Raw genomic sequence first — 27,970 nt, 5'->3', positions numbered from 1 at the left:
TGCTGGGCTCCGCCCCCTCAGGAACAGATCACATGATGGTGACGTCATCTCAGGTCCTTCAGATATAGTATATTACAGATACACAACAGGTCCTGGTCGGTGTATGACTGGTGGTCGCTGCTGTTCTCTCTGTTATCAGTCAGTAGAGGATTTCCCGTCATTCAGAGCGGTGTATACGGAGGGTATATATATATATACTTGTACATTACCTGCTACTAAGCTGCATTCTCTCCGGTCTTACATTATTTAAGGAAAATTTGCAGGAAACGTATAAGAAGTAAGAAGACGCGTGGTGTGACCTCAGTCTAAGGTAAAAATGTTTGAGGGGATCTTAAGGAACTATATACAGAAGTATGTGACAGCAAATAATATTATACGTGACTGCCAGCACTGATAACCTAAGCACAGAAGATGTCACCGACCCGATGATTATATGAGAGAAGTCTGGACAGAGAGGTCGCCGTGTATATAATGATATATGAGAGGTGAGGAGAAGTCTGGACAGAGAGGTCGCTGTGTATATAATGATATATGAGGGGTGAGGAGAAGTCTGGACAGAGAGGTCGCTGTGTATATAATGATATGAGAGGTGAGGAGAAGTCTGGACAGAGGGGTCGCCGTGTATATAATGATATATGAGGGGTGAGGAGAAGTCTAGACAGAGAGGTCGCTGTGTATATAATGATATATGAGGGGTGAGGAGAAGTCTGGACAGAGGGGTCGCTGTGTATATAATGATATATGAGAGGTGAGGAGAAGTCTGGACAGAGAGGTCGCTGTGTATATAATGATATATGAGGGGTGAGGAGAAGTCTGGACAGAGAGGTCGCTGTGTATATAATGATATATGAGGGGTGAGGAGAAGTCTGGACAGAGGGGTCGCTGTGTATATAATGATATATGAGAGGTGAGGAGAAGTCTGGACAGAGGGGTCGCCGTGTATATAATGATATATGAGGGGTGAGGAGAAGTCTGGACAGAGAGGTCGCCGTGTATATAATGATATATGAGGGGTGAGGAGAAGTCTGGACAGAGGGGTCGCTGTGTATATAATGATATATGAGAGGTGAGGAGAAGTCTGGACAGAGAGGTCGCTGTGTATATAATGATATATGAGAGGTGAGGAGAAGTCTGGACAGAGGGGTCGCTGTGTATATAATGATATATGAGGGGTGAGGAGAAGTCTGGACAGAGAGGTCGCTGTGGATATAATGATATATGAGAGGTGAGGAGAAGTCTGGACAGAGGGGTCGCCGTGTATATAATGATATATGAGAGGTGAGGAGAAGTCTGGACAGAGGGGTCGCCGTGTATATAATGATATATGAGGGGTGAGGAGAAGTCTGGACAGAGAGGTCGCCGTGTATATAATGATATATGAGGGGTGAGGAGAAGTCTGGACAGAGGGGTCGCTGTGTATATAATGATATATGAGAGGTGAGGAGAAGTCTGGACAGAGAGGTCGCTGTGTATATAATGATATATGAGAGGTGAGGAGAAGTCTGGACAGAGGGGTCGCTGTGTATATAATGATATATGAGGGGTGAGGAGAAGTCTGGACAGAGGGGTCGCTGTGTATATAATGATATATGAGGGGTGAGGAGAAGTCTGGACAGAGGGGTCGCCGTGTATATAATGATATATGAGGGGTGAGGAGAAGTCTGGACAGAGAGGTCGCTGTGTATATAATGATATATGAGGGGTGAGGAGAAGTCTGGACAGAGAGGTCGCTGTGTATATAATGATATATGAGGGGTGAGGAGAAGTCTGGACAGAGGGGTCGCTGTGTATATAATGATATATGAGAGGTGAGGAGAAGTCTGGACAGAGAGGTCGCTGTGTATATAATGATATATGAGAGGTGAGGAGAAGTCTGGACAGAGGGGTCGCTGTGTATATAATGATATATGAGAGGTGAGGAGAAGTCTGGACAGAGGGGTCGCTGTGTATATAATGATATATGAGAGGTGAGGAGAAGTCTGGACAGAGGGGTCGCTGTGTATATAATGATATATGAGAGGTGAGGAGAAGTCTGGACAGAGGGGTCGCTGTGTATATAATGATATATGAGGGGTGAGGAGAAGTCTGGACAGAGGGGTCGCTGTGTATATAATGATATATGAGAGGTGAGGAGAAGTCTGGACAGAGAGGTCGCCGTGTATATAATGATATATGAGGGGTGAGGAGAAGTCTGGACAGAGAGGTCGCTGTGTATATAATGATATATGAGGGGTGAGGAGAAGTCTGGACAGAGAGGTCGCTGTGTATATAATGATATATGAGAGGTGAGGAGAAGTCTGGACAGAGGGGTCGCCGTGTATATAATGATATATGAGAGGTGAGGAGAAGTCTGGACAGAGAGGTCGCTGTGTATATAATGATATATGAGAGGTGAGGAGAAGTCTGGACAGAGGGGTCGCTGTGTATATAATGATATATGAGGGGTGAGGAGAAGTCTGGACAGAGAGGTCGCTGTGTATATAATGATATATGAGGGGTGAGGAGAAGTCTGGACAGAGGGGTCGCCGTGTATATAATGATATATGAGGGGTGAGGAGAAGTCTGGACAGAGGGGTCGCTGTGTATATAATGATATATGAGGGGTGAGGAGAAGTCTGGACAGAGGGGTCGCTGTGTATATAATGATATATGAGAGGTGAGGAGAAGTCTGGACAGAGGGGTCGCTGTGTATATAATGATATATGAGAGGTGAGGAGAAGTCTGGACAGAGAGGTCGCCGTGTATATAATGATATATGAGGGGTGAGGAGAAGTCTGGACAGAGGGGTCGCTGTGTATATAATGATATATGAGGGGTGAGGAGAAGTCTGGACAGAGAGGTCGCTGTGTATATAATGATATATGAGGGGTGAGGAGAAGTCTAGACAGAGAGGTCGCTGCGTATATAATGATATATGAGAGGTGAGGAGAAGTCTGGACAGAGGGGTCGCCGTGTATATAATGATATATGAGGGGTGAGGAGAAGTCTGGACAGAGGGGTCGCTGTGTATATAATGATATATGAGGGGTGAGGAGAAGTCTGGACAGAGGGGTCGCTGTGTATATAATGATATATGAGAGGTGAGGAGAAGTCTGGACAGAGGTCGCTGTGTATATAATGATATATGAGAGGTGAGGAGAAGTCTGGACAGAGAGGTCGCTGTGTATATAATGATATATGAGAGGTGAGGAGAAGTCTGGACAGAGGGGTCGCTGTGTATATAATGATATATGAGGGGTGAGGAGAAGTCTGGACAGAGGGGTCGCTGTGTATATAATGATATATGAGGGGTGAGGAGAAGTCTGGACAGAGAGGTCGCTGTGTATATAATGATATATGAGAGGTGAGGAGAAGTCTGGACAGAGAGGTCGCTGTGTATATAATGATATATGAGGGGTGAGGAGAAGTCTGGACAGAGAGGTCGCTGTGTATATAATGATATATGAGAGGTGAGGAGAAGTCTGGACAGAGGGGTCGCCGTGTATATAATGATATATGAGAGGTGAGGAGAAGTCTGGACAGAGAGGTCGCTGTGTATATAATGATATATGAGGGGTGAGGAGAAGTCTGGACAGAGAGGTCGCTGTGTATATAATGATATATGAGAGGTGAGGAGAAGTCTGGACAGAGGGGTCGCCGTGTATATAATGATATATGAGAGGTGAGGAGAAGTCTGGACAGAGAGGTCGCTGTGTATATAATGATATATGAGGGGTGAGGAGAAGTCTGGACAGAGAGGTCGCCGTGTATATAATGATATATGAGAGGTGAGGAGAAGTCTGGACAGAGAGGTCGCTGTGTATATAATGATATATGAGGGGTGAGGAGAAGTCTGGACAGAGAGGTCGCCGTGTATATAATGATATATGAGAGGTGAGGAGAAGTCTGGACAGAGAGGTCGCCGTGTATATAATGATATATGAGGGGTGAGGAGAAGTCTGGACAGAGGGGTCGCTGTGTATATAATGATATATGAGGGGTGAGGAGAAGTCTGGACAGAGAGGTCGCCGTGTATATAATGATATATGAGGGGTGAGGAGAAGTCTGGACAGAGAGGTCGCTGTGTATATAATGATATATGAGGGGTGAGGAGAAGTCTGGACAGAGAGGTCGCTGTGTATATAATGATATATGAGGGGTGAGGAGAAGTCTGGACAGAGAGGTCGCTGTGTATATAATGATATATGAGAGGTGAGGAGAAGTCTGGACAGAGAGGTCGCTGTGTATATAATGATATATGAGAGGTGAGGAGAAGTCTGGACAGAGAGGTCGCTGTGTATATAATGATATATGAGAGGTGAGGAGAAGTCTGGACAGAGAGGTCGCCGTGTATATAATGATATATGAGAGGTGAGGAGAAGTCTGGACAGAGAGGTCGCCGTGTATATAATGATATATGAGGGGTGAGGAGAAGTCTGGACAGAGGGGTCGCTGTGTATATAATGATATATGAGAGGTGAGGAGAAGTCTGGACAGAGAGGTCGCTGTGTATATAATGATATATGAGAGGTGAGGAGAAGTCTGGACAGAGAGGTCGCTGTGTATATAATGATATGTGAGAGGTGAGGAGAAGTCTGGACAGAGGGGTCGCTGTGTATATAATGATATATGAGGGGTGAGGAGAAGTCTGGACAGAGGGGTCGCTGTGTATATAATGATATATGAGAGGTGAGGAGAAGTCTGGACAGAGAGGTCGCCGTGTATATAATGATATATGAGAGGTGAGGAGAAGTCTGGACAGAGAGGTCGCCGTGTATATAATGATATATGAGGGGTGAGGAGAAGTCTGGACAGAGGGGTCGCTGTGTATATAATGATATATGAGAGGTGAGGAGAAGTCTGGACAGAGGGGTCGCTGTGTATATAATGATATATGAGAGGTGAGGAGAAGTCTGGACAGAGGGGTCGCTGTGTATATAATGATATATGAGAGGTGAGGAGAAGTCTGGACAGAGAGGTCGCTGTGTATATAATGATATATGAGAGGTGAGGAGAAGTCTGGACAGAGAGGTCGCTGTGTATATAATGATATATGAGAGGTGAGGAGAAGTCTGGACAGAGAGGTCGCTGTGTATATAATGATATATGAGAGGTGAGGAGAAGTCTGGACAGAGAGGTCGCCGTGTATATAATGATATATGAGGGGTGAGGAGAAGTCTGGACAGAGGGGTCGCTGTGTATATAATGATATATGAGAGGTGAGGAGAAGTCTGGACAGAGGGGTCGCTGTGTATATAATGATATATGAGAGGTGAGGAGAAGTCTGGACAGAGAGGTCGCTGTGTATATAATGATATATGAGAGGTGAGGAGAAGTCTGGACAGAGAGGTCGCTGTGTATATAATGATATATGAGAGGTGAGGAGAAGTCTGGACAGAGAGGTCGCTGTGTATATAATGATATGTGAGAGGTGAGGAGAAGTCTGGACAGAGGGGTCGCTGTGTATATAATGATATATGAGGGGTGAGGAGAAGTCTGGACAGAGGGGTCGCTGTGTATATAATGATATATGAGAGGTGAGGAGAAGTCTGGACAGAGAGGTCGCCGTGTATATAATGATATATGAGAGGTGAGGAGAAGTCTGGACAGAGAGGTCGCCGTGTATATAATGATATATGAGGGGTGAGGAGAAGTCTGGACAGAGGGGTCGCTGTGTATATAATGATATATGAGAGGTGAGGAGAAGTCTGGACAGAGGGGTCGCTGTGTATATAATGATATATGAGAGGTGAGGAGAAGTCTGGACAGAGGGGTCGCTGTGTATATAATGATATATGAGAGGTGAGGAGAAGTCTGGACAGAGAGGTCGCTGTGTATATAATGATATATGAGAGGTGAGGAGAAGTCTGGACAGAGAGGTCGCTGTGTATATAATGATATATGAGAGGTGAGGAGAAGTCTGGACAGAGAGGTCGCTGTGTATATAATGATATATGAGAGGTGAGGAGAAGTCTGGACAGAGAGGTCGCTGTGTATATAATGATATATGAGAGGTGAGGAGAAGTCTGGACAGAGGGGTCGCTGTGTATATAATGATATGTGAGAGGTGAGGAGAAGTCTGGACAGAGGGGTCGCTGTGTATATAATGATATATGAGGGGTGAGGAGAAGTCTGGACAGAGGGGTCGCTGTGTATATAATGATATATGAGGGGTGAGGAGAAGTCTGGACAGAGGGGTCGCTGTGTATATAATGATATATGAGAGGTGAGGAGAAGTCTGGACAGAGAGGTCGCTGTGTATATAATGATATATGAGAGGTGAGGAGAAGTCTGGACAGAGGGGTCGCCGTGTATATAATGATATATGAGAGGTGAGGAGAAGTCTGGACAGAGAGGTCGCCGTGTATATAATGATATATGAGAGGTGAGGAGAAGTCTGGACAGAGAGGTCGCCGTGTATATAATGATATATGAGGGGTGAGGAGAAGTCTGGACAGAGGGGTCGCTGTGTATATAATGATATATGAGAGGTGAGGAGAAGTCTGGACAGAGAGGTCGCCGTGTATATAATGATATATGAGAGGTGAGGAGAAGTCTGGACAGAGGGGTCGCTGTGTATATAATGATATATGAGAGGTGAGGAGAAGTCTGGACAGAGAGGTCGCTGTGTATATAATGATATATGAGAGGTGAGGAGAAGTCTGGACAGAGAGGTCGCCGTGTATATAATGATATATGAGGGGTGAGGAGAAGTCTGGACAGAGAGGTCGCCGTGTATATAATGATATATGAGAGGTGAGGAGAAGTCTGGACAGAGGGGTCGCTGTGTATATAATGATATATGAGAGGTGAGGAGAAGTCTGGACAGAGAGGTCGCTGTGTATATAATGATATATGAGAGGTGAGGAGAAGTCTGGACAGAGAGGTCGCTGTGTATATAATGATATATGAGAGGTGAGGAGAAGTCTGGACAGAGAGGTCGCTGTGTATATAATGATATATGAGAGGTGAGGAGAAGTCTGGACAGAGAGGTCGCCGTGTATGTAATGATATATGAGGGGTGAGGAGAAGTCTGGACAGAGAGGTCGCTGTGTATATAATGATATATGAGAGGTGAGGAGAAGTCTGGACAGAGAGGTCGCCGTGTATGTAATGATATATGAGGGGTGAGGAGAAGTCTGGACAGAGAGGTCGCTGTGTATATAATGATATATCAGGGGTGAGGAGAAGTCTGGACAGAGAGGTCGCCGTGTATGTAATGATATATGAGGGGTGAGGAGAAGTCTGGACAGAGAGGTCGCTGTGTATATAATGATATATGAGGGGTGAGGAGAAGTCTGGACAGAGAGGTCGCTGTGTATATAATGATATGTGAGAGGTGAGGAGAAGTCTGGACAGAGGGGTCGCTGTGTATATAATGATATATGAGGGGTGAGGAGAAGTCTGGACAGAGGGGTCGCTGTGTATATAATGATATATGAGAGGTGAGGAGAAGTCTGGACAGAGGGGTCGCCGTGTATATAATGATATATGAGGGGTGAGGAGAAGTCTGGACAGAGAGGTCGCTGTGTATATAATGATATATGAGGGGTGAGGAGAAGTCTGGACAGAGAGGTCGCTGTGTATATAATGATATATGAGGGGTGAGGAGAAGTCTGGACAGAGAGGTCGCTGTGTATATAATGATATATGAGGGGTGAGGAGAAGTCTGGACAGAGAGGTCGCTGTGTATATAATGATATATGAGAGGTGAGGAGAAGTCTGGACAGAGGGGTCGCTGTGTATATAATGATATATGAGGGGTGAGGAGAAGTCTGGACAGAGAGGCCGCCGTGTATATAATGATATATGAGGGGTGAGGAGAAGTCTGGACAGAGAGGTCGCTGTGTATATAATGATATATGAGTGGTGAGGAGAAGTCTGGACAGAGAGGTCGCTGTGTATATAATGATATATGAGAGGTGAGGAGAAGTCTGGACAGAGAGGTCGCTGTGTATATAATGATATATGAGAGGTGAGGAGGAGTCTGGACAGAGAGGTCGCTGTGTATATAATGATATATGAGGGGTGAGGAGAAGTCTGGACAGAGGGGTCGCTGTGTATATAATGATATATGAGAGGTGAGGAGAAGTCTAGACAGAGAGGTCGCTGTGTATATAATGATATATGAGAGGTGAGGAGAAGTCTGGACAGAGAGGTCGCTGTGTATATAATGATATATGAGGGGTGAGGAGAAGTCTGGACAGAGGTCGCTGTGTATATAATGATATATGAGAGGTGAGGAGAAGTCTGGACAGAGAGGTCGCCGTGTATATAATGATATATGAGAGGTGAGGAGAAGTCTGGACAGAGAGGTCGCCGTGTATATAATGATATATGAGAGGTGAGGAGGAGTCTGGACAGAGAGGTCGCTGTGTATATAATGATATATGAGGGGTGAGGAGAAGTCTGGACAGAGGGGTCGCTGTGTATATAATGATATATGAGAGGTGAGGAGAAGTCTGGACAGAGAGGTCGCCGTGTATATAATGATATATGAGAGGTGAGGAGAAGTCTGGACAGAGGGGTCGCTGTGTATATAATGATATATGAGAGGTGAGGAGAAGTCTGGACAGAGAGGTCGCTGTGTATATAATGATATATGAGAGGTGAGGAGAAGTCTGGACAGAGGGGTCGCTGTGTATATAATGATATATGAGAGGTGAGGAGAAGTCTGGACAGAGAGGTCGCCGTGTATATAATGATATATGAGAGGTGAGGAGAAGTCTGGACAGAGAGGTCGCTGTGTATATAATGATATATGAGAGGTGAGGAGAAGTCTGGACAGAGAGGTCGCTGTGTATATAATGATATATGAGAGGTGAGGAGAAGTCTGGACAGAGAGGTCGCTGTGTATATAATGATATATGAGAGGTGAGGAGAAGTCTGGACAGAGAGGTCGCTGTGTATATAATGATATATGAGAGGTGAGGAGAAGTCTGGACAGAGAGGTCGCTGTGTATATAATGATATATGAGAGGTGAGGAGAAGTCTGGACAGAGAGGTCGCTGTGTATATAATGATATATGAGGGGTGAGGAGAAGTCTGGACAGAGGGGTCGCTGTGTATATAATGATATATGAGGGGTGAGGAGAAGTCTGGACAGAGAGGTCGCCGTGTATATAATGATATATGAGGGGTGAGGAGAAGTCTGGACAGAGAGGTCGCCGTGTATATAATGATATATGAGGGGTGAGGAGAAGTCTGGACAGAGAGGTCGCTGTGTATATAATGATATATGAGGGGTGAGGAGAAGTCTGGACAGAGGGGTCGCTGTGTATATAATGATATATGAGAGGTGAGGAGAAGTCTGGACAGAGGGGTCGCTGTGTATATAATGATATATGAGGGGTGAGGAGAAGTCTGGACAGAGAGGTCGCTGTGTATATAATGATATATGAGAGGTGAGGAGAAGTCTGGACAGAGAGGTCGCTGTGTATATAATGATATATGAGAGGTGAGGAGAAGTCTGGACAGAGGGGTCGCTGTGTATATAATGATATATGAGGGGTGAGGAGAAGTCTGGACAGAGAGGTCGCTGTGTATATAATGATATATGAGGGGTGAGGAGAAGTCTGGACAGAGAGGCCGCCGTGTATATAATGATATATGAGAGGTGAGGAGAAGTCTGGACAGAGAGGTCGCTGTGTATATAATGATATATGAGGGGTGAGGAGAAGTCTGGACAGAGAGGTCGCTGTGTATATAATGATATATGAGGGGTGAGGAGAAGTCTGGACAGAGAGGTCGCTGTGTATATAATGATATATGAGGGGTGAGGAGAAGTCTGGACAGAGAGGTCGCTGTGTATATAATGATATATCAGGGGTGAGGAGAAGTCTGGACAGAGGGGTCGCTGTGTATATAATGATATATGAGAGGTGAGGAGAAGTCTGGACAGAGGGGTCGCCGTGTATATAATGATATATGAGGGGTGAGGAGAAGTCTGGACAGAGGGGTCGCTGTGTATATAATGATATATGAGAGGTGAGGAGAAGTCTGGACAGAGAGGTCGCTGTGTATATAATGATATATGAGAGGTGAGGAGAAGTCTGGACAGAGAGGTCGCTGTGTATATAATGATATATGAGAGGTGAGGAGAAGTCTGGACAGAGGGGTCGCCGTGTATATAATGATATATGAGGGGTGAGGAGAAGTCTGGACAGAGAGGCCGCCGTGTATATAATGATATATGAGAGGTGAGGAGAAGTCTGGACAGAGAGGTCGCTGTGTATATAATGATATATGAGAGGTGAGGAGAAGTCTGGACAGAGGGGTCGCCGTGTATATAATGATATATGAGAGGTGAGGAGAAGTCTGGACAGAGAGGTCGCCGTGTATATAATGATATATGAGGGGTGAGGAGAAGTCTGGACAGAGAGGTCGCTGTGTATATAATGATATATGAGGGGTGAGGAGAAGTCTGGACAGAGGGGTCGCTGTGTATATAATGATATATGAGAGGTGAGGAGAAGTCTGGACAGAGAGGTCGCTGTGTATATAATGATATATGAGGGGTGAGGAGAAGTCTGGACAGAGGTCGCCGTGTATATAATGATATATGAGAGGTGAGGAGAAGTCTGGACAGAGAGGTCGCCGTGTATATAATGATATATGAGAGGTGAGGAGAAGTCTGGACAGAGAGGTCGCCGTGTATATAATGATATATGAGGGGTGAGGAGAAGTCTGGACAGAGAGGTCGCCGTGTATATAATGATATATGAGAGGTGAGGAGAAGTCTGGACAGAGAGGTCGCTGTGTATATAATGATATATGAGAGGTGAGGAGAAGTCTGGACAGAGAGGTCGCCGTGTATATAATGATATATGAGAGGTGAGGAGAAGTCTGGACAGAGAGGTCGCCGTGTATATAATGATATATGAGGGGTGAGGAGAAGTCTGGACAGAGAGGTCGCCGTGTATATAATGATATATGAGAGGTGAGGAGAAGTCTGGACAGAGAGGTCGCCGTGTATATAATGATATATGAGGGGTGAGGAGAAGTCTGGACAGAGGTCGCCGTGTATATAATGATATATGAGAGGTGAGGAGAAGTCTGGACAGAGAGGTCGCCGTGTATATAATGATATATGAGAGGTGAGGAGAAGTCTGGACAGAGAGGTCGCCGTGTATATAATGATATATGAGGGGTGAGGAGAAGTCTGGACAGAGAGGTCGCCGTGTATATAATGATATATGAGAGGTGAGGAGAAGTCTGGACAGAGAGGTCGCTGTGTATATAATGATATATGAGGGGTGAGGAGAAGTCTGGACAGAGAGGTCGCCGTGTATATAATGATATATGAGGGGTGAGGAGAAGTCTGGACAGAGAGGTCGCCGTGTATATAATGATATATGAGAGGTGAGGAGAAGTCTGGACAGAGGGGTCGCTGTGTATATAATGATATATGAGAGGTGAGGAGAAGTCTGGACAGAGGTCGCTGTGTATATAATGATATATGAGGGGTGAGGAGAAGTCTGGACAGAGAGGTCGCTGTGTATATACCGGTCCAGGCTGACCACACAGGACCGCGCGGGGGCCTCGGTACTCCTTACACTCATGGAACACCTATCCTTGTGTGATCCCTGGCGTGTAACCCGCACCTCCTCACGAGAATACACGTACTTCTCGCATGTTCACAACACTCACTCCCGCATTGATTACTTTCTTGTGCCGGATTCCCTTTTTCCATCACTCACTTCAGTAGACCTGACGCCCATATGTATATCAGATCACGCTCCGGTATGCATGGAATTTACCACGGGCGCTCCAAAGTCCTATAGTCGTAATTGGCGGTTCCCTTCCTATCTGTTGACCTCTGAGGATTTCCGCAAATACCTGACTGTCCACTGGTCTCATTATGTAGATGACAATATTGCCCACCTGGATGATACGGCTCTTTTTTGGTCCACATCTAAGGCGGTAATGAGAGGACACATTATTTCTTATGTTAATTTTAAACGACGGGAATTTCACTCCTTAAGTACAGACCTTATCAAGGCTCGTAAATTACTGGTGGAATCCTGTACTCCTGAGGCTAAAACAGCATATCTGTCAACTAAGTCTCTACTGGAGACCGACCTACATGGTCAGGCTGGATGGGGCGTGGATATGACCAGCAACAGATATTTTACATGGGATAACCGTATCGGCTCTCTGCTGGAAACTTATATACAGGGTCAGGCTAGATGGGGCGTGGATATGACCAGTTACAGATATTTTACATGGGGTAACCGTATCGGCTCTCTGCTGGAGACTTATATACAGGGTAAGGCTGGATGGGGCGTGGATATGACCAGTAACAGATATTTTACATGGGGTAACCGTATCGGCTCTCTGTTGGCAAAGATTCACAGGGCTAAGCGCTCGAATCACAACATTGTGAGATTAGTGGATCCCGTGTCTCGCTCTGAGATTCTGGACTCTGATCTCATCTGACGGGAGTTCGTGAATTATTTTACGGATTTCTATCCAACGACGACATATGATCAGGAGGAAACTAAATCATTCCTATCCAGGCTTCATCTGCCCAAACTGACTGAAGAGAATAGAACGGTGTTAAATACGGATATCACGGAGGCGGAGCTTTAACAATTTCTAACCTACCCAATAATAAAGCACCGGGTCCTGACGGTCTATCGGCGGAATATTCTAAACTATTGCCTGATATTGTACCGACATTAACGAGGACCTTACAAGCCATATTTAGTGGGGAGACCGACATGCCTGCCTTTCATGAGTCCAGGACCATATTGCTTCCCAAACCTGATGGGGACCTAACTCTCCTTTCCTCTTATCACCCGATCTCCCTTTGAAACCAAGACTATAAGCTCGTAACAAAGATCTTGGCTGACCGCCTCCAAACCATGCTAGGCCCGATCATTGCCCCAACCTAGTTGGGTTTCTTGAGGAATAGACATTCCACTAAAGGTATTTGCCAGGGTGTAGTAGCCACGGTGTCTGCCCTGGACCCCTCCTTCCCAGTGACCATGCTGCTGGGACTAGGCCCCTCCTCCCCAGTGACCATGCTGCTGGGACTAGGCCCCTCCTCCCCAGTGACCATGCTGCTGGGACTTGACGCGGAAAAGGCGTTTGACTCAGTTTCATGGCCATTTCTCACAGCGGTGTTACAGTCCCGGGACTTCGGGGATCGTTTTCTAACCTTCCTCTCACGCTCACCTGCCTGCTCTGTCACCTCCCTTACTATTAATGGGCTTAACTCGCCTTCTATCCCTATTTTCAGGGGCACGCGTCAGGGGTGCCCTCTCTCACAGTTACTTTTTAACCTGTCCCTAGATCCCCTTCTCCGTCACTTTCAGTCCCTAGCATGTTTTCAGGGTATACAAATTGGAGGCTCTCAAATTAAACTATCGGCATTTGCAGCTGATATTTTGCTGTTCATATCCAACCCTGCCTCTACGCTACAACCAATCCTCCAGGATATCTGGTTTTATGGCGCCTTGTCAGGTTTTAAAATTAATATACAAAAATCAGAAGCCCTAATTCTCAAGGGTCCCTCCAGGCCACTCTGGTCTTCGAAGCATGCATTTAAATGGAACTCTGACTACATTCCCTATTTGGGGGTGCGCATCACGAGACAACCATCACGTTTATATCAACGAAACCTTAATTCCTATGTAGCCTGTTTGGAATCTCAGCTTGTGGCTTGGAGGCACTTTACTTTATCATTTTTGGGTAGGGCCAATCTATTAAAAATGGTTGTCTTCCCTAAATTGTTATACTTACTACAGTCTTTGCCTATGTACCTGAGAACAGTGGACGTTAGGCGGCTGAATGCTCTCTTCCGAGGGTTCATTTGGAACCAGAGGAGACCAAGAGTGAGTCTATGGATACTGCAACAACGTCGTGAACATGGAGGGGTTAACTTTCCCCAGATTCATTTATACAACATGGCAGCTCAACTGCGAGTGATTGGGGATTGGATAACCGGCAGCTCCTGCTTTACTGATTTGACATTAGACCTACAATTTTCCAGACCCATTTCCTTAACTTGCCTTCTACACACTCCCTACTCGGCTCTATCGCCTGATCAACGGGCTAATCCCCTAATCATGTCCGCATGGAAGATGTGGACCAAGGTCAGACAACACTTAGGATTAAACCCTAGATTCTCCCTACTCCTTCCCCGGACCCATAACTCTGACTTCCAAAGCGCCAATCCCCATGTGGTCATTCGTGGATGGGCTCAGAGGGGGTTGACTTGTATTAGTCAGATAATTAACCTGCTCACTCGCCGTCCCTATTCATTTAATGAACTACGTATTCAATTAGATTTTTTGGGCCAACACCCCTTTTACTACATGCTGGCCTGTAGCTATGCTCATAAGGTCATTAGACATTTACAAGATCAAGACTGGGATGACTTCTTCTGTCACTTAACTCCATCTCATCAATGCAGAAAGAGACTAATCACTACATAGTATAATGTTTTAAGACAGCCACTGGACTACGCTAAATCACGATCGGGGGTACTGGGGTGACCACTTAGATGACATCACTCATTACGATATCCAGTCATCTGTAACCACTGCCGCCAAATACCTCCCGTCAGCCATGTACTGGGAGATGTCTTTTACAATAGCACATAGGGCTTATGTGTCCCCTTACAGGGGCTTCCTCATGGGTAACTCCTGTGACCATTCGTGTTTGAAGTGTGGAGCGCCGCAGGCAGACCTGTTACATTGCCTCTGCTCATGCCCAACTATTGGTGAGTTTTGGCGAAAGTTTCAATGTTTTGTGTCAAACACCCTGTCCATACAATGCCCCTCAACCCAGAAGTGGGGTCTCTTTGGGATCCTGCCACCTTCCATGCTCTATATCCCGAACCATCAGAAAAACCTGCTGTACTCTGTCTCTGTGGCTGCTAGGAAGGAGATTCTCCAGGTCTGGATAGCTAACACACCCCCCCCCCACACACACACATGGTATCTTCCTGGAGAAACTATCTTATCTATTCCGCATGGATTGGGTGGAAACCTCCCTCCGGAAAGAGCACAAAACTGAGGGATTTTTAAGTTGTAGGAGAATTTCATACCTCTCCTACCACTTCAAATTAAACAAAAGCTGATTGCATGTTTTGGCTCCACAACCTGGTACCTGGAGCAACCGTTGTCTGGTGTGACACCAATCAGGCTATGAATCCTGGCACATCAATGTGGAATTGTGGTACTGCTGGGGGATACACGTGTCCATCCTCTTCCCCCCCCCCCCCCTCCCTCTTCTATCCTTCCCTTCCCTTTTCTTTATGCTCTCCTTTCTGTGTTACATCTCCTATGAACATTGATACTCCTTTTTTTTTTTTTTGGGGTAAAATCTCTCGTACCGTTCTAACGAGGATCCTCTGTAATAATTTATATGACTTGTAGGATATATTTTCTGCAACATATTGATATCAGTGTTCAGAGATGTTATTGCCTTGGGACATGCTGTTGAATTTTTGAATATTCGTTTATTTGTCTGTAATTGTTGGAAAATAAAAATACATACTTTAAAAAAAATAAAAAAGGCCACTTATAATGTGGTGACAGAGCCTCTTTATTACTAGGACCACTGTTATCTACATTACAGCGTTGATCACATCATGTACAATATAGGCCACTTATAATGTGGTGACAGAGCCGCTTTAAGTGAAATCCAAGCCTAAGCTACTGTAGAACCTCTTGATGCACAAAGCTCATGTCAAACACTGATTACATAGTATGTAGCATATATTCTGAGGTGACAGAAAAATAGTGTGCCCTGCAGCTCCTCCCCGGCATGACCCGCAGCTCCTCCCCGGCATGACCCGCAGCTCCTCCCTGGTATCAGTCATGTCAGGCTTTTATTGTCTGCTCAGCTATTTCCTCATCAGGTAGGTCGGAAGAAGCCTGTTCTTATAGGTGTGTGACCTGCATGTATCAGACATTTATGATATATCCTGTGTATAAATGTTGGTGTTGTTAATGCTCCTTTATTCCTTGTGGTGGAGGCTCGGTGGACCGGTTTCTCTCAATAAGTGATGTTCTGTATTTCACACATGATGTCGTCCCCTGTATGATTCTCTCCTCTTCTCATATAGCAGCCTGCAGTACTACAACCTCCAGAGGATCCATGTTCTCATCCAGAACGTTCCTTCTCCTGAATGACCCACCAATGATGGACAAGGACAGCAATGAGGTGACCACAAGAATATTAAACTTCACCCTGGAGATCATCTACCTGCTGAGCGGAGAGGTAAACGTTTCTATATTTCTATGTTCTTTATTCTATTATGTAACAAGTCACACGAAGGAGGAAGAAGCCAGTGTCCTGTATACCATCTACGAGACCCTCCAAGTAACGGGAAGAAGTGAAGGTCAGCCCGCAATATGGTCCGTTATGTGTCATGGTGATGGTAATGTAGAGTAATGAGAATAGGAAGTATGAAAAAAGGTACCATGCACACCAGTAGTAGTTATACAAAGGTTGATTTTAATAGTTTCGCCAGTATCAGTGCAATGTTTCGGTCAGATCCTTGACCTTCATCAGGCCCTGTAGTATCCTGGGTTCTGCAAAATGACGCTTAGCGGTCAGCCGCCATTTCGCAGGACCCAGGATACTACAGGGCCTGATGAAGGTCAAGGATATAACCGAAACTTGGCACTGATACTGGCGAAACTATTAAAATCAACCTTTGTATAACTACTACTGGTGTGCATGGTACCTTTTTTCATATTGTACGGGTTGGGCCCCTATGCATTCACCCATACGAAAACCTAGTGTGGTCTGAACACTCTTAAATCGAGATTAGTAAGTAGTCACTTTGTAACCAGGAGGAGAAAGACCACAGGAACCAGGAGAATCACATGGCCGGAGTCTGTCCTGGAGACAAATATTTCTACCACTAGTCTGACCTCTATATAGAAACATAGAAGATGACGGCAGGAGGAGAATCACATGGCCGGAGTCTGTCCTGGAGACGGGGATTTCTACCACTAGTCTGACCTCTATATAGAAACATAGAAGATGACGGCAGGAACCAGGAGAATCACATAGAAAATGACGGCTTTCCACAAGTGGTGCATCTTGTCGGCGCTTATGTTATTGCCTTTTTAAGTTTCTCTTAGTATAGATATCGGATGATACCAGGCAGATTTACACTCACTGTTGATTTTCCAACCACATCGGCTGAAAGGCTGTTCCAAACATCTACTACTCTTTCAGCCTGTGGCCTACAAAAGTTAGAGTAAGCAGCAGGGCAGGCAGCCAATGGCGCTCTACTCCACGGCCAGACAGATGCAGCTCCGTGTCTTGGCCCACTGGAGGATCCACTGGTCCTCTGGTGGGCCAGGCCGTCGTCACTGTGTGGGGGCACTGTTATTGTGTGCCACATAAAGAGGGAAGTAAAGTGTATGGACCACAAATGGGTGCTATTACTGCATGTGACCAAAGGTGAGCACTATTATTTTGTGGGGACTCTATTACTGCGTACATTACAAAGGGGGTAACTATTACTGGGTGGGGTGCACTTTAGCTGTTTAGGGGGCAGTATTACCTCATGGTGTGCTAATGCTATACAGGGCACTATTAGGGGATAGTATAACTGTTTGGGGCAATTTTACTGTACGGGGCACAAAGGGTGCATTACTGTGTGTGATACCAATAGGGGCACTATTACTTGGTGGTGATACTCTGCAGAGCACCAGTGTAGTCCGGATATGTGACCTCTGTATGGGCACTGTATTGTGATTATATTCTGCAGAGAACCAGAGTAGAAAAACCTGAAGAGGAGAAATGATACAGCGCCTGCAGGTCATCTATTCACAAAGTGGTGAAATATTGTGTTGGAAAAGTGCTCACCTGAGTGGGTTGTGAAAACAGGCACAACCCTGGGGTGTGTATGAAAAACTGTACATCAGCTGCAGCTCGACTCCGACGGGTGGTAAACCAGCTAAAGCGAAGGAGAAACAAGAGGAACCTCTGAAAGCTCTGCTGAAACAGAAGCCCGCAATAGTGGTCGTATTTAATATAGCATATAATATGGCAAGATGACTTTTGTTGTGGCTACGTGTTTCGATGCTGGACTAGCATTTTTCTCTGGCGAGTAAAACAGCGTTCTAAAGTAACACACTTATATAGCAGGTACAAAAGTGTAAAAAAAAAAAAACGCCAAACGCCCTCATGACCCCACATGAGGTCAAATGGAGGAGGATGACAGATCGGGTTAAGAACTAATGTGAACAGAGGACACAAACCTAGAATACCACATGAAAGTGTGCAGTGATGAAATCAACCAGCAGAGCGAGCTCCCAGCATAATATACGTATAATAAATATAATATGATGTAATGTAGATAATTGTTTAAAAAGGAGGAAGGTGTAGATGGAGATATATACACACACACAAATTAAAATGAATGACATCTACATATTTGAATAGATACATGCGTCCGTCTTGTCAGCGTAGTAGCGTGGAGAGATCGTGCCGGAGAACACTGCAGAGATAGGAAACAAATAGAAGTGAGAAGCCGGCCAGAGCGGGACTCGTCCAGGCAACCAAAGGACGTTTGAGAGCCGCGCAGGGGAGAGAACCCGAGGACCACACGCTTCCGAGAACACCGTCAAGCTGTCCGTGAAGCTATCCGAGGCAAATGAAGATAAACTTCTACTGTAAATGCCACACATAACAATCCTGCCGCCCACCTGGATAGCAAAGGTTATAAAAAGATGATGTACTTAGAAAATAGCAAAAGCAGGCTAGGTATCCTGTGTACCAGTGCAGTCCTGATTGTGACCCCCGAGTGGGAACTGTATGGTGGTATTTTTGGTTATATTGGTCTCTGTGGGTGGTAGATATGTGGTTTTTGTGTGAGGGTCTTATTTGGTCCTTGTATAGTGGTATTATTAGGTAAGTGTATGAATTATTTAGAGATGTGCTATCATATTGCTTTTTATTGGGGACCTTCTTGTTTAGGGCAGGGCTGATGCATTTATGGATAGAGATTCCCACAGTGCTGATTTTTATTATAAAGTAATATTTCGTGGACTGCTGAGACGGTGGAGCCAAGTCATTATGTTATACAAGTTGTCTTAGAGCTGTACTGTCTGCAATACAGATTTCTTATTTTGTTATTTGGGGGGGCATATGCCTTTTGCGCTTGTGCCCTTGATATTTAAACACCCCAGAAACGCCACTGAATCAATCCTAGGACTTGTTCTATTTTATCAATGTCTTCTTGTAGGCGAGGTCTTCAGACTAACCCCAGTAATCCAGCTTTCTACACCAACATAGAAAGGAATTCTTTACTGTAAGAGCAGTCACACTATATAACCTCTACTGTAAGAGCAGTCACACTATGGGACCTCTACTGTAAGATCAGTCACACTATGGGACCTCTACTGTAAGATCAGTCACACTATGGAACCTCTACTGTAAGAGCAGTCACACTATGGAGCCTCTACTGTAAGATCAGTCACACTATGGAGCCTCTACTGTAAGAGCAGTCACACTATGGAACCTCTACTGTAAGATCAGTCACACTATGGAACCTCTACTGTAACAGCAGTCACACTATGGAGCCTGTACTGTAAGAGCAGTCACACTATGGAGCCTGTACTGTAAGAGCAGTCACACTATGGAGCCTGTACTGTAAGAGCAGTCACACTATGGAGCCTCTACTGTAAGAGCAGTCACACTATGGAACCTCTACTGTAAGATCGGTCACACTATAGACCCTCTACTGTAAGAGCGGTCACACTATAGACCCTCTACTGTAAGATCGGTCACACTATGGAGCCTCTACTGTAAGAGCGGTCACACTATGGAACCTCTACTGTAAGAGCGGTCACACTATAGACCCTCTACTGTAAGATCGGTCACACTATGGAGCCTCTACTGTAAGAGCGGTCACACTATGGAACCCCTACTGTAAGAGCGGTCACACTATGGAACCTCTACTGTAAGAGCGGTCACACTATGGAACCTCTACTGTAAGATCAGTCACACTATGGAACCTCTACTGTAAGATCAGTCACACTATGGAACCTCTACTGTAAGATCAGTCACACTATGGAACCTACTGTAAGATCGGTCACACTATGGAACCCCTACTGTAAGAGCGGTCACACTATGGAACCTCTACTGTAAGAGCGGTCACACTATGGAACCTCTACTGTAAGATCAGTCACACTATGGAACCTCTACTGTAAGATCAGTCACACTATGGACCCTCTACTGTAAGATCGGTCACACTATGAAACCTACTGTAAGATCGGTCACACTATGGAACCTCTACTGTAAGAGCGGTCACACTATGGAACCTCTACTGTAAGAGCGGTCACACTATGGAGCCTCTACTGTAAGAGCGGTCACACTATGGAGCCTCTACTGTAAGAGCGGTCACACTATGGAACCTCTACTGTAAGAGCGGTCACACTATGGAGCCTCTACTGTAAGAACAGTCACAATATGGAACCTCTACTGTAAGAACAGTCACACTATGGAACCTCTACTGTAAGAGCGGTCACACTATGGAACCTCTACTGTAAGAGCGGTCACACTATGGAACCTCTACTGTAAGAGCGGTCACACTATGGAGCCTCTACTGTAAGAGCGGTCACACTATGGAGCCTCTACTGTAAGATCGGTCACACTATGGAACCTCTACTGTAAGAGCGGTCACACTATGGAACCTCTACTGTAAGAGCAGTCACACTATGGAGCCTCTTACAGTAGAGGCTCCATAGTGTGACCGCTCTTACAGTAGAGGTTCCATAGTGTGACTGCTCTTACAGTAGAGCGGTCACACTATGGAGCCTCTACTGTAAGAGCCGTCACACTATGGAGCCTCTACTGTAAGAGCGGTCACATTATGGAACCTCTATTGTAAGAGCTGTCACACTAGGGAGCCTCTACTGTAAGAGCAGTCACACTATGGAGCCTCTACTGTAAGAGCAGTCACACTATGGAATTCTCTGCCTGAGGAAGTTGCCATGCATAATTCACTAATAGAGTATAAACGGGTCCTGGATGTCCTTCTTGAGTGTAATAATATAAGTTATCTGTACTAGATTTATGGGAATGTTTTCCCTAAGTGTCTCTCTCTCCATACACAGGACTACACAATAGTGAAGAAGACATCGGGGGACTGTGTGGCCCCCAGCAGTCATGAGTCAGGAGGATGGAGCCAGAGCCCCATCATAGAGCTCGCTCCTCACTCCCGGATACATGAGAGGAACAATAAGCAGAAGATCCTAGAACTTCTCCACAAGATGGCGGAGCTGCTGACTGGAGAGGTGATGCTGCTGGGAATGCTGGGAAATTATACCGTAGGATCACTGGAGGAGTCTGGGTAATGACTATCATTGTGTGTGTCAGGTTCCTATAAGGTGTCAGGACGTCGCGGTCTATTTCTCCATGGAGGAGTGGGAGTATGTAGAAGAACACAAGGATCTGTACGAGGAGGTCATGATGGAGGACTACCAGCCCCTCACATCACCCGGTAAGAGGAGACCTTCTTTGGTTATGGTAGAAAGACCCAGTTTGAGGATCACCTAGATTCACCCATCATCTAATCACCATATATAAACAATGTATTCAGTCACTGTGTTTATTTCCTATAGATTGGTTCAGTCCGAGAAATCTACTAGAGAGATGTCCCAGTCCTCTATATCCCCAGGATTGTCCTGCGGAAAAGCGAAATGTCCCCCTGGATTATCAGGTAGGTCAAGCTGAAATTTCTGAAAATCCTCCACTGATGTAATGAAGCTTTCTATTAGACTTGTCAGCAGCAATGCAGGATATGCTCGATTTCATCTGTGAGTTGGTGGCTGCAAATGGTTTCTGGTTTTCATAAAAGATTGTGCTGAACTTCCACCAGTTTGGACATTACTTGGAAATAAATATTCAATGTGAATAAATGTAAAGTTTTTCTAGTGTACAGCACAATGCCATTCAGCTGCTTCTAAGGCTAACCGAAAACTGTCATGTATTAAAAGAGTTGACTCATTTTCATGACATTATCTTGCTGCTTTGCAAAACATTGCAGCCTCATCTAGAATATACAGTAAGTTCTGGGCACCAGAGACATCTAAGTAAGACATGTTAAAACTGTATAATAAACATAAGATATACTGAAAGTAGCTTTTCACAGTAAGGTCACCAATCTCTGGCTGGAGGAAAGCAGGTTATATCCACAGCGGCCATAAAATGTTTCTTTACTGTAAAAGCTGTGTTGTTGCTTAATAATCTAAGAACTGGTGTTAATGAACACAGCCGTCCACTGCGTGAGAGGCCTACGGCTGTCTGCTACATGCAGCCGTCCAGTACGAGAGTGCCTAACACCCACATCCTGTGGATATGTCTAAGATGGGAAAACTCTTAAGTTGCTATGTAAAATATAGGGCAGGTTGGTTCATGCCTTCCAGGGGTTTTTGACATAGGATAAACTAGGGTTCTTTTTTCTTTTTCCTCATGTTCTATGGGATCCTTGCAGGAAAGATATCGTGGAACAACAAGTGGACCCATATCAGTGTCAGTGATAGGTAAGAGCCTTTCATAAATCTTGTGATTGATTCTACCTTTATAAATTCAGGACTGACTTTACCGAAAATGTCCTGATTTCCAATAGAGGAGAATATATGGCATGTCTGTTTCTGAAGTCCTTGTCCAGTCACTTGAATCAGTTGGTATCAGCGCGTTATTTTACTGTAAGGCTCAGAGGAAAATTATTTGATATTTTTTCAAAACCATGTTGTGTATCTGGACTGGACCTTGGTATGTTGTGTATTTAGACTAGACCTGGTTAAGGCAGTGGATGTTGTGTATCTAGACTGGACCTGGTTAAGGTCCTGTATGTTGTGTATCTGGACCGAACTGGGGTAAGACTGTGGATGTTGTGTTTCTAGACTGAACCTGGGTAAGGCCTCATTCACACAACCGTGCCCGTAATCATGGTCCGTGAATACGAGCACGGCCGGCCGCGGACAGCCATCTGCATTTGCAGTCTGTGCTCCCATATAAAGTATGGGAGCACGGTCGATAAAAAGCAAAAAATAGGACATGTCCTATCTTTTACAGAGGCTTTCTACGGCATGGACACCTTCCCATAAATATACAGGTAGGTGTCCGTTGGCCATAGAAATTAATGGGTCCGTAATGAAGAACGAAATCTACGATTGTGTGCATGGGCCTAAGACTGTAGATGTTGAATATATAGACTGGACCTGGGTAAGGATATGGATGTTGTGTATCTGGACTGGACCTGGGCATGTTGTGTATCTGGACTGGACCTGGACATGTTGTGCATCTGGATTGGACCTGGGCATGTTGTGTATCTAGACTGGACCGGGTCATGTTGTTGTGTATCTGGACTGGACCGGGGCATGTTGTTGTGTATCTGGACTGGACCGGGTCATGTTGTTGTGTATCTGGACTGGACCGGGGCATGTTGTTGTGTATCTGGACTGGACCGGGGCATGTTGTTTTGTATCTGGACTGGACCGGGGCATGTTGTTTTGTATCTGGACTGGACCGGGGCATGTTGTTTTGTATCTGGACTGGACCGGGTCATGTTGTGTATCTGGACTAGACCGGGGCATGTTGTTGTGTATCTGGACAGGGCGTTTGATACAGTGCGACATAAAAGGTTGATACATAAAAAGAGAATGCTGCAGCTGGGGGAAAATATATATGGAAAGAGGTAACTGGCTCAGTGATAAAACACAGGGTGACCATCAATGTTACATGCGCAGATTGGGTCCATTTACATGGTAGTTCCCACAAAGTACGCTACACGTACAGCACGGGTATGGTGCTAGCACAGGAGCTGTGCTCGTACCATCTGCAGCGGATTTCGGCTGTACATTACAGTTTATACTCTTATGGCCCGGATTGGTGGTAACTCTGATTCCAGCCATTTAACCCTACAGATCCTGCAGTGAACAGCAACTGTATCAGCTAACCAGTTAGGCAGACTCAGGGGGCTCCCTCTGTCACCCCTATCGGCGCTCCATCGATTTGATTGCGGGGGGCCAATAGGTTTCCGTGGCAGACAGGGGCCTAATAAACGTCATATGTGTATGCCTATTAGGCCCTGCCAAAGGCATAATATACTGCATTACTGTAGTGTTGCAGTGTATTATCAAGGAATCACATAGTCAAGTCCCATAGTGAAACTGAGATTAATAATAGAAACAGTTCAAATATTGAAAATGTAAAAAAAAAAATCTAAACCATTACAGATTATTTTATTATGTAAAAAAAATCATATGGTGCATAGGAAGAAATCTGTCTGGGCGTGGCTAGGGGAGAGTGGGCGGAGCTAGCAGCAGCTCATGAATATGCTGGACTCCCCTCTGCATGTAAGTTCTCAGAAATTGCTTCACTAAAAAAATTAAGTGACAGACCGCTGAAGTCCGCATGTCTGTCACTACATTATACTGAATGGTTGTCATGTAATACTTACGTTAACTCTCCGGCAGTGGTCGAGGAAGGGTAGTCTGGCCGGCTGCTACTTCGCCCTCCAAACCCAGCAGTTTGCCAGGAGTTCTGGGTGCAGTTCCAATCTGAAAGGGGTTGTCGCTGATTAAATCCGGTCAGAGGCTTAATAGGATCTGATAAACGTTGCAATACATAGGTATTGCAGTGTATTGTACGCTTGTTTAACCAGTTCAGGACCGCGCTATTTTGATCCTTCAGGACCAGACACCGTTTAGCTCTTTTTACACTCATTAGTTAAATGGCTATAACTTTTTAATATGTTGGGCTAGCAACGTGATTTTTGCTTTGTTTTTTCCGTAGACAATGCAGGTTTTTTTGTTTTTTTTTTTTATCATTTTTATACACATCCTTTTTGCAATTTTAGAATTTTTAGGCTTAAAGTTTGAAAATAATAGTAAAACAAATAAGGTTTTTTACTTTTTAGCTATTTTTTCTGGTAATAACATAGTTTTACCCTAAAATATATATATGCAAAAAATGGAGCTTCAAACAATAGCGCTGCTAACATCCAATAGAGGAGAATCCAGTAGTTCAAAACAAGACTACATTTATTAGTACAAACATATAAGTATTTGACCTGATGAAGATGCCGGTTCGGCGTAGAAACGCGTAGTCCATTTTTTGTTTGTTCTAATAAATGTAGTCTTGTTTTGAACTACTGGACTCTCTTCTATTGGATGTTAGCAGCGCTATTTTTTTGAAGCTCCATTTTTTTGCATATATATATATATATATATATATATATATACACCCAGCGGTTCCCCTATTCAGGAGGCCGGTTCTTCTAACCCAGCTGCAGCTTCATCCTTTACATCTGTACCATTGTTGTGCTTGTTGCAGCACAACTCCAATAAGTGAGCAGTTATCAATTCACATTGTCTTGCTCTACCTTTACCAAATGTGACCTGCACCATGTTGGCACTGTGTGTTTTTTAACTCTCTCTCCAGGTTTACCCTAAAAAAATACCTTTTTATTTGTGATAGTCATTGCCTACTGTAAATTTTAATATATTACATGTCTATTTTAGGGTAATTGGCTCAGGTCTAGCGTTACGACAATGATTGGCGGGGGCAAAGTTTTTCTGGGGTGGGTATTTTATGTGTATTATTATTAATTTGTTTTTGCACTTTACTTTTATTTTTTTATTACTATGGTCAGAAAATACCTTTTTTTTTTTTTTTTTTTTTTTTCTTTCTTTCTTTCTTTCTTTCTTTCTTTCTTTTGCACCATGTTTTTCCACTATAACTGGGGCTGCACAGCAGTCCCAGTTACAGGGGAAATCAGCCCTCTCATAGTTATTATTGCCACTAATAGGGCTAGTTAGACCCACCAGCAGTCTGCCACAAACGGCATCCCGGTGATCATGTGATCAGTCACTGGCTGTGTTCATTATCACTGCCTCTATTCATATACACAGTGCTCATTGCGAAAGCTGCTTCTATCTTCTCCTCAGGGTCCCCGGCAGTCAGTGACTGCCGGAGACCCGACATTCAGCTGCCCGATCGCTCGAGCAGCAAGCTAAAACCCGCGCTGTATATAGTCTATGGCGTGGGTTTTAAGGACCCCGACTGCCGGCTGTAAATACACAGCCAGCGGTCGGGAACAGGTTAAGTCTCTTAGGAAGACTTCACAAAATAATGTAGAAAACTGCTAAAGTTTTTTAATATACAAAGAAATTAAAAAATATTAAAGGTTCAAAAATCACCTTTTTCCCACTCCCCCCCCCCCCCCCCAAAGTAATGTAAGAAATAAAAAAATCTAATTTGTATCGCCGTGTCTGTAAAATTCCACACTATTATAAAATCATACTATTAAAACATTTTTTTAAAAATTCATGGCAGAATTGCTTTTTTGTGGTCACCCTACCTCCCAAATAAAATGTGATCAAAAAGTCGCATGTTACCCAAAATGGTACCAATAAAAACTACAGCTTGCCCCCCCCCCCCAAAAAAAAATGAAAGTAGAACATCATATAGAAAACAATATCAATTTGGCACTACCAAAATCTTATTGACTCGTAGACCTGTCATTTTGACCGCATGGTAAATGACTTAAAAACAAAAACAATGGAGGAATCATTTTTTTTCCCCATTCCACCCCACAAAAAAAAATCCTTGCAGTTTCCTAGCACATTATATGGTACATTAAATGGTGCCATTAAAAAATACAACCTGTACTGCAAAAGACAAGTGCTGGTCGGGCTATGTTGACAGGAAATGAAAAAAGTTATAACTTTTGGAAGGTGGGGAGGAAATAAAACAGTAAATTGCTGCGATACCAAGGGGTTAGTAATTTTGTGTGTAACTTTGAAAAGGAGAACCTCTAATCTGGATTTGTTGACTGTATGTAGATACATGTTTTGCTCACTGTATAGATTTTTCACATAGAAATGATAAAATATCAATTATTTTGTTTGGGAATAATGTTTTTTTTTTTTTTTTTAAGGTAAAGACTGGACTATACAGTCAGGAGTAACCCCATTTTCATGTCCTCAATGTGGGAAGTGGTTTAAGCTTAAACATCATCTTGAGGGATTGCAGAGAGATTGCACAGGGGAGAAACCATTTTCATGTTCAGAATGTGGGAAATGTTTTATGCATAAATCAGATATTGTCAGACATCGAAGAACTCACACAGGGGAGAAGCCATATTCATGTTTGGAATGTGGAAAATGCTTTATGCGTAAAGATTCTTTGGAAAGACATCAGAGAATTCACACAGGAGAGAAACCGTATTCATGTTTGGAATGTGGAAAATGTTTTACAGATAAATCAGCTCTTGTTGAACATCTGAGAATTCATACAGGAGAGAAGCCATATTCATGTTCAGAATGTAAGAGGTGTTTTATCCATAAATCAAGACTTGTGGAGCATCTAAGAAGTCACACTGGGGAGAAGCCATTTTCATGTTCAGAATGTGGGAAATGTTTTCGTCAGAAATCTGATTTTGTTAAACATCAGAAAATTCACACAGGGTTGAAACCATATTCATGTTCAGAATGTGGGAAGTGTTTTACCCATAAATTATCTCTTGTTGAACATCTGAGAACTCACACTGAGGAGAAGCCATTTTCATGTCCTGAATGTGGGAAGTGTTTTACCCATAAATCAAGTTTTGTGGAACATCTAAGAAGTCACACAGGAGAGAAGCCATTTTCTTGCTTAGAATGTGGGAAATGTTTTAGCAAGAAATCATATCTAGTTAAACATCAGAGAATTCACACAGGAGAAAAGCCGTATTCATGTTCAGAATGTGGGAAATGTTTTATTACTAAAGCTAAACTGAAGGATCATTTAAGAACTCACACAGGAGAGAAGCCATTCTCATGTTCTGAATGTGGAAAATGTTTTCGCCAGAAATCGAGTCTTGTTAAACATCACAGAAATCACTCAGGGAAGAAGCCACTTTAATGCTCGTTTTTTTTTTTTGTAATTTTTATCTGCAGTACATAACAAAAATATATAACAATCTTGTACAGAATAAAAACATACAACATTTTAATGTATAAACCAG

The 27,970-nt window shown here is 44.2% G+C and overlaps 1 protein-coding gene across 4 annotated transcripts; it reads left to right on the top strand.

Moving 5' to 3' along the window:
* The first annotated feature begins 63 nt into the window (after nt 1-63).
* Nucleotides 64-27,970, top strand: LOC142677653 (uncharacterized). 4 transcript variants are annotated; one of them, XM_075847270.1, is made up of 8 exons: nt 64-182; nt 264-310; nt 16,058-16,212; nt 21,072-21,251; nt 21,334-21,457; nt 21,579-21,676; nt 22,451-22,499; nt 26,903-27,967. In XM_075847270.1, exons 3-8 carry the CDS (start codon nt 16,090-16,092, stop codon nt 27,865-27,867), a joined length of 1,539 nt encoding a protein of 512 aa, XP_075703385.1. In that variant the 5' UTR covers nt 64-182; nt 264-310; nt 16,058-16,089; the 3' UTR covers nt 27,868-27,967. The 4 variants fall into 4 exon arrangements, with proteins under 4 accessions (XP_075703385.1, XP_075703383.1, XP_075703384.1 ...); XM_075847269.1 differs by having other exon boundaries at nt 76-138; nt 252-310; XM_075847268.1 differs by having other exon boundaries at nt 64-310; nt 16,061-16,212.

This window comes from Rhinoderma darwinii (assembly GCF_050947455.1).
Source record: "Rhinoderma darwinii isolate aRhiDar2 chromosome 2 unlocalized genomic scaffold, aRhiDar2.hap1 SUPER_2_unloc_42, whole genome shotgun sequence".
In the NCBI taxonomy this organism is placed as follows: domain Eukaryota; kingdom Metazoa; phylum Chordata; class Amphibia; order Anura; family Rhinodermatidae; genus Rhinoderma; species Rhinoderma darwinii.
The sequence above is the reverse complement of the archived record's forward strand: the minus strand, read 5'-3'. Positions and strand labels throughout refer to the sequence as shown.